Source organism: Scyliorhinus canicula, chromosome 2, assembly GCF_902713615.1.
Source record: "Scyliorhinus canicula chromosome 2, sScyCan1.1, whole genome shotgun sequence".
In the NCBI taxonomy this organism is placed as follows: domain Eukaryota; kingdom Metazoa; phylum Chordata; class Chondrichthyes; order Carcharhiniformes; family Scyliorhinidae; genus Scyliorhinus; species Scyliorhinus canicula.
In genome coordinates, this window is record NC_052147.1 from 272519072 (window position 1) to 272536359 (window position 17288).

The window sequence follows — 17288 nt, forward strand, 5'->3', positions numbered from 1 at the left end:
TACTATCTCTTCCTGACTGGGGGCCTATAATACACTCCCAGCAATGTGATCACCTTTTTGTTACCAAGTTTGACCCATTTGGCTTAATTTGGGGAACCTACTAAGATATTATCTCTGAGTACTACCATGATGTTCTCCATAATCAATAATGCAATTCCTCCTCTTCTTTTACCTCCCTCTCTATCATGCCTGAAACTTCTACACCCTGGGACATTCAGCTGACCATCCTGCCCTTCTTCTGTGGTTCTGTGATTGCCATAATGTCACAATTCCACATGCTGATCAATACGCTGAGTTCATCAGACTTATCCGTCAGCTGCCTTGCACTGAAATGAATGCAGTTTAGCCTACCGATCCTTCTTATCATACCCCTCTCTGCTCTGCCCACTGGACTTGCCCGGTTTATGCTCTATATTTGATTCCATCTTTTTACCCCGTGTACTGTTACTTTGGATCCCATTCCCCTTCCAAATTTTTTTCAACCCTGCCCAGTAGCATGAACAAACATTCCCTGCTAGGATATTTGTCCCACTCCAATTCAGATGCAACTTGCACAGTTCCAATCTGCCCCAGAAGTGATTTCAATGATCCAAGTACGTAAAGCCCTCGCTCCTCCACCATCCCTCTAGCCACAGGTTTATCTAACCTATCCACTTATTTCTAAACTCACTCATCCATGGCACAGTCCTGTTTTTTAACCTTCTGCCCAACTCCCTCAATTCATCCCTCTGGCTTCACAGCACCAGGGTCCCAGGTTAGATTCACTGCCGGATCACTGTCCGTGAGGAGTCTGCACGTTATCCCCGTGTGTGCGTGTGTTTCCTCTGGGTGCTCCGGTTTCACCCCGCAGTCCAAAGATATGCAGGTTAGGTGGATTGGCTATGCTAAATTGTCCTTGGTGTCCAAAACGGTTAGGAGGGGTTATTGGGTTACGGGGATCGGGGATATGGGCTTAAATAGGGTGCTCTTTCCAAGGGCCAGTGCAGACTCGATGGGCCGAATGGCCTCCTGCATTGTAGATTCTATGATTCAAGCTTTTGATTATCTGATCTAATAACTCCTTGCATGGTTTGAACATAGGACATACAGTGCAGAAGGAGGCTATTCAGCCCATCGAGTCAGCACTGACCCATTTAAGCCCTCACTTCCACCCTATCCCCGTAACCCAATAACCTGTCCTACCCTTTTTGGTCACTAAAGGCAATTTATCATGGCCAATCCACTTAACCTGCACGTCTTTGGACTGTGGAAGGAAACCGGAGCAGCCGGAGGAAATCCACGGAGACACGGGAGAACGGGCCGGGGGGGGCGGGGCGGGAGGGGGGGCGGGGCTGGGGGGGGCCTGGGGGGGGGTGGGTGGGGGGGGCGGAGTGAGCCCGAGGGGGGTAGGGGCCGGAGTGAGCACCGGCGAGCCTGGATCCATCTGCCATGTTTGTGCGGGGCGGCCTGAGCGAGGGCGGCCACCGCGCATGCGCTGGTTGGCACCGGCCCAACTGCGCATGCGCGGGACCCGAGTCTTTTACGCAGCGCCCCTAGCTCATGGCGCCCCGGGCGACTGCCCGAGTTGCCGGTACCTTGAGCCGGCCCTGCTATCAAAACTGTGGCTACAGGAGCATGTCAGAGGCTGGGGATTCTGAGTAACTCACCCCCTATTGGCCAACACTCCTCCACTGCCTTATCACAATGTTAGAATTGCAAGTACCTTTAAGAGAAACCAGGGGCGGGATTCTCTTAGCCCACGCCAGGCCGGAGAATCGCCGGGCTGTGCGCGAATTGCGCAACGCCGATTCTCCGGAGAGCGGAGAATCGGCGCCGGCTTGGTTGGCGTGGCGCCGGTCGGGGTCTGCTCTATGCCCCACACCCGGCGATTCTCCGCCTGGGATGGGCCGAGCGGCTGCATAAAAAAAATCTGAGTTCCGCCGGCGCCATCCACGTGTGATCTTTCGTGGCGGGACCTCGGCGTGCGTCCATCCGGGGGCGGCCTGGTGGGGGTCAGGGGGGTCGAACCCCGGGGAGGGGCCTCCGCTGTGTCCTGGCACACAATCGGGCCTACCGATAGGCCTCTCGGGCTGGGGGCCTCTTTTGCTCCGCGCCTGCCCCTGTAGCCCTAAGCCATGTTGCGTCGGGGCCGGCGCGGAGAAGGGAGCCACCGTGCATGCGCGCAATTTTGCCGGTCGCACTGCGCGCATTGACGCCGGTCGCACTGCGCATGTGCAGACCCACAGCGCCCATTTGACGTCGGTATCGGCAGCTGAAGCGGTATGGGTTGCTCCAGTGCCGTGCTGGCCCCTGTAGGGGTCAGAATCAGATGTTGACGCCATCGTGAAACGCGATGGCGTTTATGATGGGGTCAACACAGCCTCAGGATCAGAGAATCCCGCCCCAGTTCTTGCTTCAGAGTGAACAGAGGACAGGCGATGCTGATTGAAACTTGTATTTAGGAGTTGGGCTTTTCCCCAGTTGGATGAGCTTCTAGGCAGGAGAGCAACTGGAAGGGAAGAGTGGAAACTAGGTTTTGCACTGAATTATACTATCACAATGAAACAGTTGTAAATCGTCAGAATGTCGTCTGCTGCCTAATTCGGTAAATGGATATTCACCCAGCATCTTGATCGCTTACTCTCTTTATCTTCAGTGAACATTGGCAGCCATATGCACTGATACAATGCAACAACTCACCAAGGCTCCTCTTATATTTGCCTTTCTTTTTTTTGTATTTTTCTCTTCCTGTATCTGATCCTACTCGCCTACAGGAATGAAGAAATGCTCCCTCTCAGTATAATTTCATAGAATTTACAGTGCAGAAGGAGGCCATTCGGCACCGGCTCTTGGACAGAGCACCCTACCCAAGGTCAACACCACCACCCCATAACCCAGTAACCCCACCCAACACTAAGGGCAATTTATCATGGCCAATCCACCTAACCTGCACATCTTTGGACTGTGGGAGGAAACCGGAGCACCCGGAGGAAACCCACGCACACACGGGGAGGATGTGCAGACTCCGCACAGACAGTGACCCAAGCCGGAATCGAACCTGGGACCCTGGATCTGTGAAGCGATTGTGCTATCCACAATGCTACCGTGCTGCCCCCAGTACATCCAAGATGCGGGGTGGTCAATTAAAACAGGTTGCTTGGTCCTTTGTTCAAAATCCTAGAAGCTTGCATAACCCGCAAAAAGTTAAAGCTAAAATATGCACAAACAATTCTTAACTGTTGGGGTAGGTTGTGAGATGGCCGAATCTAGCCAAAGCTGAGTCGGTGGGTTGTGTAACTAATAATAATAATTGCTTACTGTCACAAATAGACTTCAATTAAATTACTGTGAAAAGCCCCTAGTCGCCACATTCCAGCGCCTGTTCGGGGAGGCCAGTACGGGAATTGAACCTGCATTGCTGGTCTTGTTCTGCGTTACAAGCCAGCTATTTAGCCCACTGTGCTAAACCAGTCCCGACAGCTAGAACTTGCAAAATCAAATTATTCAGACATTTCCTTTTTACAGTGTTGACCATAATGGTCTGAGCACATTGAATTGGACATTACCCACTGATCTGGAATTCCCTTGGTTACTTTCCCACTGTCTCTTCCTGTCAGTAGAGAGTGAGGGGGGTGGCCGATTTAGAGTGAGGGGGTAGAGGAGGCTGATTCAGAGGAAGAGGGTCCCCTTTTATTCGCCCCTCGCCCAAACTTTCCACCTCGTTCTTCCAGAACATTTGTTCAGCGGGTGTGGCCATTTGTGCATATGCATTCAATTAACATTGCAAACTTATTAGATAGTGTTCTCTGTTGTCCATGCAAGTGACTAGGATTGTTTTATGCTGGCAGTCAAGCCCATTGTTGTCTACATTTACCAAACTGCTGGCCAAAAATAACACACTCCAAACTGCAGTTTCTGAACTCTTGGATTTTTTTTTTTATCCCATTAATGTCTTTTCAAAATATTTTTTATATTAAAAAAAAATTCATCTTCGCCCTTCCTAGCTAAAGGCTGGAGAAAATTTAGTGACTGGCATTTGTACTACAAAATATATCTGCAGTGCGGGCTGCCCTACTGTCTCTGGTTGCTGATAGTCGTTCCACAGTGTGGAAGTAATTGAGCTATGCTGTGGCAGCCAGTAGCTGAGCTATACTGAACACGACCAAGGGACCTGGGTGCTTCTCAGAAAGGTGGGTGCAACCCCATTTATACGGTAAATGAAAAAGCCCTGGGGAAAATTGATGTCGAGAGAGATCTGGGTGTTCAGGTCCATTGTACCCTGAAGGTGGCTGCGCAGGTCGATAGAGTGGTCAAGAAGGCATACGGCATGCTTTCCTTCATCAGAAGGGGTATTGAGTACAAGTGTTGGCAGGTCATGTTACAGTTGTATAAGACTTTGGTTCAGCCAAATTTGGAATACTGCGTACAGTTCTGGTCGCCGCATTACCAAAAGGATGTCGATGCTTTGGAGAGGGTGCAGAGGAGGTTCACCAGGATGTTGTCATAATATATACCAATATATCATGGTGCAGACACACACTGATGGACACACACAGGGACCAATCAACATGTACAAACACCGCAGCCAATCACCAGTTAGAATACACACACTATAAAGGCAGAGGGCACCACGGTTCCCGCTCATTCTGGGTGCTGCCTCTGAGTGTAACAGGAACTTATTCAGCCCAGCACAGACTCTCAACACGTGCTGAGAGAATCAACTGGTTCGGACAAGGCTTAGGTCTCTAGTTCAAGTTAGCATTATTTAGACCCACAGTCATTGTGTGTTAGTTAGTTAGAAGTAGTTAATAAAATTGAGTTGAACCTTCATCTGTGTTGGAAGTGTCTGTTCATCTCTTAAGCCTACACAAGCCAACACATCAGATGTTGCCTGGAATGGAGGGCGCTAGCTTTGAAGAGAGGTTCAGTAGATTAGGATTATTTTCATTAGAAAGACGGAAGTTTGAGGGGGGACCTCATTGAGGTCTACAAAATCATGAGAGGTATAGACAGGGTGGATAACAAGAAGCTTTTTCCCAGAGTGGGGGATTCAGTTACTAGGGGTCACGAGTTCAAGGTGAGAGGGGAAAGGTTTAAGGGAGATATGCGTGGAAAGCTCTTTACGCTGAGGGTGGTGGGTGCCTGAAACACATTGCCGGCGGAGGTGGTAGAAGCGGGCACGATAGCGTCAGTTAAGATGTATCTAGACAGATACATAAATGGGAGGGAGCAGAGGGATACAGATCCTTAGAAAATAGGCGGCAGTTTTAGATAAAGGATCTGGATCGGCGCAGGTTTGGAGGGCCGAAGGGCCTGTTCCTGTGCTGTAATTTTTCTTCTTTTGTTCTTTGAAATTCCTGTCCTGAAAGCACTGACTCTTTTGGTCAGCTGGTTTTGCCGAAAAGCATCCAGCCAAGTAACCATTTAAAAGCTCAGAAAGGATTAGTGTTTATAAAGTGCTTATCGCCGCTTTCGTGGTCCCAAAATGTCTTGCGGACACCAAAGTATTTGTGAAGTTTGGTCGTCATTATTCTGTATGAATATGTGGCAACCATGGGTGGCATGGTGCCATGGGTTTGATGCTGAGCTTCGGTGACTGTCTGTTCATGTGGTGTTTGCACATTTCCCCCCCCCCGCCACAGTCCAAAGACGTGGAGGTCAGGGGGATTGGCCATGCTAAATTACCCCTTTGTGTCGAAAGATTGAGTGGGGTTACGGGTACAGGGCAGGAGAGTGTGCCTGGGTGGGGTGCTCTTTCGGAGGGTCAGTGCGATGGGCCAAATGGCCTCCTGCATTGTAGAGATTCTGTACAAATTGTTTTATTAATCATCCATGGGTACCGCTGGCAAGGCCAGCATTTGTTTTTCACCTCAAATTGCCTTTGGAAAGTGGCAATGAGCTGCCGCATTGAACCGTGCAGCCTGTATGGTGCAAGTATCGCCACTGTTAGGGAGAGAGTCCCGGGATTTTGACCCAGCTACCTTGAAGGATGATTCATTCGTGAACCGCAAATCGGGCAGGGTGCCGGGCCAATCGCGAGTCACCCGACTCTGTCTGCACATCAAGATCTGGATCTCATCCTCTCTGGTTGAGATCCAGATGTAGATATTTAATCGTGCCGAATGGCTTATTTAAAATATCTGGATGCTGGATTCTACCAGCGCTCAGGACTCATCGGCCGTACCAGGGAGACACACAAACACGGAACAGTGACAAAGGCACCTGGGGCGATCTCCCAAGCCCATCAAGATGCCTGGTGGTCGGGAGCAGAGCAGGCTAGCAACCTGGCAGCGCCAGGGTGCCCAGGTGTCAGGATGGGGGGGGGGGGGGGAGCCTTACCAGGTAGAGAGGGTTTCCTGGGGGCTTCCCCGAGGTTGGGTGTGTGTGTGTGGGGGGGGGTCACAGAAGCAGGTGAGAGGCCCGAAAGGTGGAGGGATGAAAGATCTGGGCTGTAGGACAAAATGCTGCCCCGAGGAGCAAATCCCTCTTAAATGCGGCCTCGGCACGGAGAAACTTCCAGAGGCCAAAGGTTTGGAGTAGCTTCTTCTGCACTGTAGGGATTCTATGATTCAATGATTAGTGACCGTGCCTGCATCTGCATGGGCCCAAGCTCTCGAATTCCATTCACCTCTCTCCGCTCTTTCTCGCTCGCTCTCTCTCTTCTTGCTCGCTCTCTCTCTTCTTGCTCGCTCTCTCCGTTCTCGCTCGCTCTTTCCGTTCTCGCTCGCTCTCTCCGTTCTCGCTCGCTCTCTCCGTTCTCGCTCGCTCTCTCCGTTCTCGCTCGCTCTCTCCGTTCTCGCTCGCTCTCTCTCTTCTCGCTCGCTCTCTCCATTCTCGCTCGCTCTCTCTGTTCTCGCTCGCTCTCTCCGTTCTCGCTCGCTCTCTCCGTTTTCGCTCGCTCTCTCCGTTGTCGCTCGCTCTCTCCGTTCACGCTCGCTCTCTCCGTTCTCGCTCGCTCTCTCCGTTCTCGCTCGCTCTCTCCGCTCTCTCTCCCGCTCTCCGCTCCCGCTCTCGCTCCCCGCTCTCGCTCCCGCTCCCGCTCTCGCTCCCGCTCTCGCTCCCGCTCTCGCTCCCGCTCTCCGCTCTCGCTCCCGCTCTCCGCTCTCGCTCGTGCTCTCCGCTCTCGCACGTGCTCTCCGCTCTCGCTCGTGCTCTCCGCTCTCGCTCGTGCTCTCCGCTCTCGCTCGTGCTCTCCGCTCTCGCTCGTGCTCTCCGCTCTCGCTCATGCTCTCCGCTCATGCTCTCGCCCGCTCTCCCCCCTCTTGCTCGCTCCATCCCCTCTTGCTCACTCTCCTACTTTCGTTCAAGCTCCCCACACTCGCTCTTCACTCTTGCTCGCGCTCTCCGCTCTCGCTCGCTCTCCCCACCCTTGCTCGCGCTTTCCACTCTCGCACACTCACTCCGCTCTTGCACGCACTCCTCACTCTCGCATGCTCTCCCTGCTCTCGCTCACTCTCCCCGCTCTCATTCGCTCTCCCCGCTCTCGTTCGCTCTCCCTGCTCTTGCTCGCTCTCCCCGCTCTCGCTCGCTCTCCCCGCTCTCGCTCGCTCTCCCCGCTCTCGCTCGCTCTCCCCGCTCTCGTTCGCTCTCCCCTCTCTCGCTCGCTCTCTCCGCTCTCGCTCACTCTCTCCTCTCTTCACTCGCTCTCTCCTCTCTTCACTCGCTCTCTCCTCTTCACTCGCTCTCTCCTCTTCACTCGCTCTCTCCTCTTCACTCGCTCTCTCCTCTTCACTCGCTCTCTCCTCTTCACTCGCTCTTGCCTCTCGCTCTTGCCACTCATTCTCGCCACTCATCTTGCCACTCTCTTACTTACTTTAAGTTGCTCCTTAAAACTGATCACCTCAACTGTATAATATCTCTATCAAGTGGCTTAGTGTCATTTATTTGGTGCTCCTGTGAGTGATCGGGAATGTTTTAACTCTGTTAAAAGTGCTGTTTAAATGGAAGTTATTGCTGCTGTTATACAATCTTACATGTGCGTGCCTTCCCTGTCAACTTTTATCAATGCTCAACATATGATGGGAACTGTCACCCCACCCATATTGGAGATGGGCAATAAAGATTCTGGCCCAGCCAGTGAGCTCTACATTCTGTGGAAGAATAAAAAGAAACTATCCCCATTATACAGCCGCCACCACAGATTTTCCTCATGATAATATTGATTTAGGGGAGAATGTTGACCAGGGCACAAGGATCTCTCCCCTTTAATGATGACCTAAACTTTCTACCCAGGCAAATTGGAAAGCCGTTTAATATCTCGTCAACAACTCGCAATCTGCAGCCCAGCTTGCACTCTGAAAATGATTCTCTTTTGTGCTTCATTGCAGAGATCCCTCGAGCAGGAGACACACCTGTGAGTAACGGTGGTGGAATGGATTCTGCACTCGTTGGAGGTAAGGCGTTCATCTTCATCGTTCGTTAGCCAACGAGAAGTCAGATAGGGCAGATAGGCCCGGAATATTTTCGGAATTACTCTGGGACACTCCGCTTTATTATGGTTCCCATGCTCCATTGTGGTTATCCTGGGGGAACTGCAAAGGGGTGGATTTGGAACCCTTGACTGGGAGAGGGAAGAAAAAACGAGGCCAATTTGGGAAAGGGCAACTGGAAGTCTCCCCTCTGACCCCTGAAGCTAATCCACCCAGTCCCAGGAAAACACAGGAAATGGAGACACAACGCCCAGCGCTCAGTAATCTCCAAGTGGTGTCCACACCTGGACCTTATCCACCTGTAATATGAAAAGGTATGATGAATACATAGCCTCATGAGGGATGGTCACATCGGGGGAGGGGGACTGAGAATTAGCAGTAATGTCCAATATGAACCTCATGTCTTGAGGGAACAAAAACAATAATTCTGTCTGCAGGAGTGAAAAGATAATACAGAAACCATTCTACTATTTCCATTATGGGGCGGGATTCTCTCAGCCCACGCCGGGTCGGAGAATTGATGGGCCGGGCGCGATTTGCGCGCCGCCGCCCCGACGCCGGTCCGCCGATTCTACGGAGAGTGGAGCATCGGCGCCGGGGTGGTGAGTGCGGCGCTGGTCGGGGGCCCTCTATGCGGCGATTCTCCGCCCGGGATTGGCCGAGTGGCCGCCCAAAAAAGCCCGAGTCCCGCCGGCGCCATTCGCATCTGGTCTTACCCGGCGGGACCTCAGCATCCATCCTGTCTGGGGCGCCCTGGTGGGGGACCGAGCCCAGGGGGGGGAACCTTCACCGTGGCCTGGCCCACGATCGGGGCCTACCGGTCGGGGCCTACCGGTCGGCGGGCCGGCCTCTCGTGGTGGGGGCTTCTTTTGCTCCACGCCGGCCCCTGTAGTCCTACACCATGTTGCGTCGGGGCCGGCGCGGACAAAGGAGCTAGTGCGCATGCGCCAGTTCGTGCCGGTCCCAGCGCACATGCGCAGACCCGCGGCACCCATTTGATGCCGGTATCCGCAGCTTGAGCGGCGTGGGTCGTTCCAGTGCCTTGCTGGCCTCCTGTAGGGCAGAGGATCGTTACAATTAGCGGTCCGATGACGCTGTCGTTAAACTCTCCAGTTTTTACGACGGCGTCAACACACTGCCTTCAGAAAATCCCACCCATGGGGCGAAATTCTCCCAAAACGGGAAAAATCGTCAAACCGCCGTAAAACCCGGGCGGGTTTTACGGCATCGCGCCCCTTCCCGACGGGGGACCGATTCTGGTCCCCCGTCGGGGCTAGCAGCCCGACGTCGGAGGCCCCGACAAGTCGGGCTTAACGAAAATCGTTAAACCCGCTTGTCGGATTTAGCGCCGGCTGACGCGTCATATGACGTCAGCCGCGCATGCGCAGGTGGGAAGACGCCACCCGCGCATGCGCGGGTGACGTCATCGCGTTTTTGCGCGAAACCCGCGCATGCGCGGTCCGGGTTGCCCCTCAGCCGCCCCGCGTATTGATACTGCGGGGCGGCGGAAGGACAAATAGTGCGCGGGCATCGGGCCCGCTGCCCGCGATCGGTGGGCACCGATCGCGGGCCCATGGCACCCTTGGCACGGCCGTGGTACTGCCGTGCCAATCGGTGCCATGGTTATTTTTTTCCAGGTGGTCACGACGTTTTTACGAACGGCAGGACCAGGTGTGTTTGCCGTTCGTAAAAAGGTCGTAAAGGGCTGGGACTTCGGCCCTTCTAACAGCTGTGAATCGCTGCCGGCCGTAAAAAAACGGCGGCAGCGATTCGTGTCGGGATTTCGGCGGGGGTTGGGAGAATAGCGGGAGGGCGTCAAAAAAGTCGGGAAGGCCCTCCCGCTATTCTCCCACCCGTCGTGGGGGGCGGAGAATTTCGCCCATGATCTTTTAAACAAACCTGCACAGGCAACAAAATTATTTCCGCATTGAGCAGAATTTTGAGATTGTGCTGTGATTAACACATAAGAGAATGATGGCTCTGAAAACCAGTCTGATCTCAGAGGAGGGAGAAGGATTGGACAGAGCGCAGGACAGCAGCAGGCAGCCAGTTAGGCAGAGGCTCGTAGTTGTAATTCTGGCTTTGTAAATCACCAGAGCAATGCAGTTACAGAACTGAATTTACAGCCTTGGGTTATCTGCCAGCTGGATGCTTGGTGCGAAGCCCGACAGGCTTCAAGACTTCATTGTTCTTGTTTCTGCACAGTCGGTAAGCAGATGCTGGCTGGTGGCAGTGTGATGTAAATGGATTGGTGATGAATCCAACAGTCACTTCATGCAACCACCTGTGCTCTCAGGAATATGGCTCTTTTTGTTAAACTGGAACTAATGCCATGGATTTGCAGATTTCTGTGACTGGAGTGAATTTCCACTAATGTCAGTCTCTCTCTCTCTGTCTCTCTTGCCAAAATCAGTGAGATCCTGCATAACTCCTGATCCACTTAACTGTTCAAGTCTCTGATATTATAATAGAGTGAATACATTTCATAAAAGTCCTGGACTAAACTTCTCTCTCTCACCTTTGTGTGTCTCTCCTATCTAAATTAGGGTGTGCCTCTGTATCAGAGTCTCTCTGTCTGGCTCTCTCACTCACTCACTCTCTCCCTCCCCTCTGTCTGTCTGTCTCTCTCTCACTCACTCACGCTCTCTTATACCCCCGCCCCCACCCCCGGCCACACGCTGTGTCTCGCCCGCGCTCGGTCTCTTTTTTTTTCCACACAATCCGTTGGTTTCTTGCAGGGTTTTAATTTGTATTTAAAGGCTGCCCCACACTGTCACTGAAATGTAACCCATAGCAGCGAAGGCCCAGACCACCAACTTCACAGTTGTCACTTGTGGGCTGGTAACTGGTCATATGAGGGGGAAAGGGACTGGAGAGGGGGCAGAGAGGGTAAAGGCTCCCTGTATCCATCAGAGGCAAAACTGTCCTATCCCAACCCTGGTTCCCTGCCCCCTTCACCAGCACTTGTCAGCCTGCAAGACTTAGCTTAGAGTTTGGGCTCCATTGCTGCATCAATTTTTTTTTTAAATTTAGGATTGGTTGCAAGTAGTGGCCCAGTGACACTGGCCAAAGAGAGAGAGAGGGCCAGAGGGAGGGAGAGAGGGAGGCAGAGAGGGAGAGATGCAGGGAAGAGAGAGAGAGACAGACAGAGACAGAGAGAGAGCAACAAGGGGAGAGAGAGAGAGAGCGACAGAGGGAGAGAGAAAGAGGGCCGGAGGGGGTGAGAGAGAGAAAGGGGGAGAGAGAAAGAGAAAGAGGGGGTGTATTGTTACATGTACCGAAGTACAGTGAAAAGTATTTTTCTGCGGCCAAGGGAGTGTACACAGTACGTACATAGTAGACAAAAGAATATTCAACAGAGAACATTGACAAATGGTACATCGACAAAACAGTGATTGGTTACAGTGCGGAACAAGGGGCCAAACAAAGCAAATACATGAGCAAGAGCAGCATAGGGCATCATGAATTGTGTTCTGACAGGGAACAGATCAGTCCAAGGGGGAGTCGTTGAGGAGTCTTGTAGCTGTGGGGAAGAAGCTGAACCTACGTCTGGATGTGCAGATCTTCAGATTTCTGTACCTTCTGCCTGATGGAAGGGTCTGGAAGAAGGCAATGCCTGGGTGGGAGGGTCTCTGATAATCTGCCTTCCTGAGGCAGCGGGAGGTGTAGACAGAATCAATGGGAGGGTGGCAAGCTTCTGTGATGCATTGGGCTGAGTTCACCACACTCTGCAGTTTCTTGCGATCTTGGCCCGAGCAGTTGCCATATCAAGTTGTAATGCAGCCGGATAGGATGTTTTCTATGCACATCAGTACAGGTTTGTGAGAGTCGATGCAGACGTGCCAAATTTCTTTAGCTTCCATAGAAGTAGAGACATTGGTGGGCTTTCTTGGCTGTTGCATCAACGTGAGTGGACCCTTATCCATTAAATCAAATCCTGTCTTTCACCCGAGTGTCCTCACGCACACCATTCCACTGGATAGAAATTGAGTCAATCATTCCAAGAGGGAATGGTATTTGTGACAAAACTGCGTTGATTTACAAGGAAAATCTTTAATCATTGGGAGAAGCTGATCATTTAGAATTTTAGCAATTGAATCGTTCCAGCTTACACACTTCTTTTCAGTTCTGCTTGTGAGGTTGATCTTGCAAACAGTTTGCCAGCGTTACCATCGTGCTTTAGAACCTTCTCAGTCATCAATGCTTTAACTTGCTTGCTTTAATGCCTAATTCAGCTTGCTGCTTATTTGGACCTGCACCCTGACCTCCGGACCAACCAGTTGAAATAGTGTGCAAAGGTCGTTGTTCCATCAAATGGTTTCAAGCAACACGTAAAATCCAATGTAGTGATCTGCAGTCAATGAGGAGTCAGAGGTTGAAAGTTGGCGGAAAGTAAATTTAAGCTGACAAAGGAGGGGCGGGGGGGGGGGGGGAGTACTCCCTCAAGTTCCACATTTTGGGGAGAATCAGTCAGGAATGAAAAATAGGTGAGAAATATTGAGGTTGTCGCAGCAATGGAAAGTTGAAGTACCATTGTGGCAAGAGCAATGTATCCTCACACTGAAGCTTCAGCCTCATTGTAGTTTATAAGGGGGATAACAATTTTTGTGGGTTGAGACAAATTTGTTTGTACTAAGCAAGTCTGATACTGATTAAGTCCCGAATTCAATCAAGTGATTTCAAAGAACATCACCCGTGGCCCCGATGAAGCCCAGATCATACCTAGCGCACCAGTGGGACCCTGGAATTAAATTAACAATTTATGATCACTGTTAGATAATTGTTGTTTTTCTTCACTTTTCATCAATTAGAGCACTGGGGCCAACAGTAGTGCTTTCCCCAAAAGGAGATTTCACGAATCAGTTGCTAATTGCAAGATTTTTATTCAGGCCCTGAATTATTTTTCATTCCTTTATTTCCACCCCCCACTTTCAGGACCTTAAACAAGTTTAACTTTAGACACTTCCAACAGCAAAGAATCAAGTTTTTAATCCTACCCCATCTTTTTCAGTTTTATTTGCGAACGTAGCAACAGGTTCGCTCAGTGCATCTTGAAAATGAGAGTTACTTATTGCTGCTGTTGGTTGTATCGCTCAAACTGCCAAGTTGCTGGAGGTTTTTATTATCGTGGCACCTGTTTAACAGAACAGTAAGAAGTCTTACAACACCAGGTTAAAGTGCAACAGGTTTGTTTCGAATCACTAGCTTTCGGAGCACTGCTCCTTCCTCGGGTGAATGAAGAGGTGGGTTCCAGAAACATTTATATGGACAAAAGTCAAAGATGCAATACGACACTTTGAATGCAGAGTACCCTTCGTCATCCAGTACTTCCCTGGAGCGGAGCAACTACGACATCTTCTTTGCAGCCTTCAATGAAGACGAACATCTTGTCAAGGTCATTCCCACACCCCCACTACTTGCCTTCAAACAACCACTCAACCTCAAACAAACCATTGTTTGCAGCAAACTACGCAGCCTTCAGAACAGCGACCACGACACCACACAACCCTGCCATGGCAATCTCTGCAAGACGTGCCAGATCATCGACATGGGTACCACCATTACGCGTGAGAACACCACCCACCAGCCACCCACTCTAGCTACTCGGCCAACGTTGTCTACCTCATATGCTGCAGGAAAGGATGTCCCGAAGGATGGTGGATTGGCGAGACTATGCAGATGCTGCGACAATGGATGAACGGACATTGCGCGACAATCGCCAGGCAGGAATGTTCCCTTCCTCAGGGAACACTTCAGCAGTCAAGGACATTCAGCCTCTGATCTTCGGGTAAGCATTCTCCAAGGCAGCCTTCAGGACGCGCGACAACGCAGAATTACCGAGCAGAAACTTATAGCCAAGTTCCGCACACATGAGTACGGCCTCAACCGGGACCTTGGATTCATGTCGCTTTACATTCATCCCCACCATCTGGCCTGGGCTTATGAAATCCTACCAACTGTCCTGGCTTGAGACAATTCACACCACTTTAACCTATGATTATCCCTGTCTCCAGTTGCTTCGGCTGGACCTGTAGGCTTAATTACCTGCAAATGCTCGGATTCAAAGTATTGTCTTACATCTTTGACTGTGTCTAAAAAATGTTTCTGGAACCCACCTCTCCATTCACCTGAGGAAGGAGAAGTGCTCCGAAAACTAGTGATTCGAAACAAACCTTTTGGACTTTAACCTGGTTTAAAACTTCTTACTATGCTCACCCCAGTCCAACGCCGGCATCTCCACATCATGTTTAATAGAGGCAGCGGCAATATGATTTTTCTTCTGCTGCAACACACTTCAAGAAGCAATTCAGTTGTTTGCACTGTTCATCAGGTGCCAAGTAATAATAATCTATTAATGATAATCTTTATTATTGTCACAAGTAGGCTTGCATAATGCTGCAATGAAGTTATTATAAAAAGCCCCACATTCCGGCGCCTGTTCGGGTGCACGGAGGGAAAATTCAGAATGTGCAATTCACCAAACAAGCATGTCTTTCGGGACCTGTGGGAGGAAACCTGAGCACCCGGAGGAAAGCCATGCAGACGCTGTGGGAATGTGCAGACTCCACACAGACAGTGACCCATGCCAGGGATCAAACCTGGGACCCCGGCGCTGCGAAGCAACAGTGCTAACCACTGTGCTACCATGCTGCCCTAAGTATTGGCTGAGTTTAAATTTCCATTCAGTCGCACGTTGGGAAGACCAATTGCACTCCTGGATTTTGAGTCTTCGCCAGGCCAGAGACAGAGGTGGGTAGGTACTAAAATTAACATTGGTCACTGGCATGCCCATTCCCTGGATCCATCCCATCCGAAGGCCTATTTTCCAGGGGTGAGATGTGGGGGGGGGGGGGGGGGGGGGGGGGGGGGGGGGGGGGGAGGGGGAGGGAGGCAGTGGCAGGTCAACCCACCTGCATGCAAAGGGTAGAGAATTAAGCTTTTAATGGCAAATTAAGGCTAATTGAAGGAGACCAACTGAGATTTTTCAGTCCACTTCCAAGGTGCAGGCAGCAGACTGGAGTGCAACTCTCTCAGCAAACCAATAGACCCTCCCCTTCAAATATTTATTTCCAAAGATATGCAGGTTAGGTGGATTGGCAATGCTAAAATTACCCCTTCACATCCAAAGATCTGCAGGGGAGTGGGCCTCGGTAGGATGCTCTTTCAGAGGGTTGGTGCAGACTCAATGGGCCGAATGGCGGCCTCCTGCACTGTAGGGATTCTATGATTCATTCCTTTTTTTAAATTACCATTGAACCTGCTTTCACCGGCTTTTCGGGTAATGCATTCCAGATCATAATAATAATAATCATAACTAGCTGTGTTAAATTAATTCCTTCCCCTTTCATTCTACTGTTAGTTTTATATTGGATTGGATTTGTTTATTGTCACATGTACCGAGGCACAGTGAAAAGTTTTTTTTCTGTGAGCAGCTCAACAGATCATTAAGTACCTGTTGAGCTGCTCGCAGAAAAATACTTTTCACTTCATAAAATATTTATAAATAGTATTTATAATAGCATTTATAAAAATACTTTATATGTTATTCCAACACCTTCCAATGTGTACTATGTTGTAACTATTCAGTGCTGACCCAGTTAAGAATGTTCTTCTTCATCTGTTTTCGAGATATCTAAAGTTTCCACTTTACCAACAGGTATTATAGCTGCGGTGATATTTGTGGTTATTTGCCTTCTTGTGGTTCTAATCCGCTACCTGTATCGGCACAAAGGCACATATCACACCAACGAGGCCAAGGGCACAGAGTTTGCAGAAAATGCCGATGCTGCTTTGAAAAGTGACCCCAACTTCCAAGATGCAATGGATGAAAGCAAGAAGGAATACTTTATCTGACAGCTGGCAGTCCTGTTTGTTAGCGGCTGAACGTTAACACTACAACTAGGACTAGCCGTTCACAGGCAGAGCCCCATGGCGGGGGAAGAATTTTATATTTAACTCCTCTCTATCTGAGAGAAAGTCATGAAGTTGGTGCTTTATTTGCTAGTAAGATCGCACGTCAGTGGAAATGACAATTGTATACACGCCTTTGACATTATTTTTTACATTGCGTTTCCAAAGTACCACTGAAGTGCCTGCATACAGATATTATACCAGTGTAACCTGTTAACATTTAACAACCTGCTTTATGGATCTGTGAGAAAAACCTAAATATCGACGTTACAAAACCACTAACAAAGTAACTTTCTTTTTTAGCCCTCAAAACTTTATATATCTGGAGCCATGTGGGTGCAATACACATTTTTAAACACCAATCTTAGTAAATACTTTCACCATGTATTCCACACTTCGGCCAGAGGTATCCTAAAAGATTGATCACACTTATATAACATTTCGCCAATAAAAGTACTCTGGTTCAGTGTGAGCATGCACTACAGGCTGTGATACTGAGTAATGCAGGACAGGTAGTAAGGCTTGCGTTTCCATCCTTGATCTATGGTGGGTTATTGAGTAGTCAGCAGCACCCAATGATCACCCTCCGTTTGTGCAATGATGGAGGGGGTGAAATCAGCTGTTCTTGATCGACACCCAACGCCAAACCTCACGTTAGGTGCATTTAAGCCAGTGTTTCAGTCAGGTTGCAATTTGAAGTCCATGTGTGACAGAGTCTTGAAAGCCTTCATTGCTCATTGTCTCGGTTTGTGTTTATGAAGTATAGTCATTTTAACCAGTCATGTTGACACATGGCGTGAACTAAGACGAGGTATAAGGAGAGGAGGGATGGGCTATCCCCAACATGGAAGTTTCTAACTGGTTACAATGAGAATTACTAACATTGGATCACTACTGTGGGGTGGCATTGATTCACAATGAAGTGTGAAGCACGGGCAGCACGGTGGCATGGTGGTTAGCATAAATGCT

General features: G+C 50.1%; 1 protein-coding gene across 2 annotated transcripts in view; it reads left to right on the plus strand.

Moving 5' to 3' along the window:
• gypc (glycophorin C (Gerbich blood group)) overlaps window positions 1-16681 on the plus strand; it is an 87233-nt gene extending 70552 nt beyond the window's left edge. For both annotated transcript variants that reach the window (XM_038790067.1, XM_038790066.1), the window contains exons 3-4: window positions 8307-8372; window positions 16066-16681. In XM_038790067.1, coding sequence (XP_038645995.1) covers window positions 8307-8372; window positions 16066-16262 — 263 coding nt within the window. In that variant the 3' untranslated portion in view covers window positions 16263-16681. The remainder of the gene's footprint in view (window positions 1-8306; window positions 8373-16065) is intronic.
• Window positions 16682-17288: the final 607 nt, after the last annotated feature.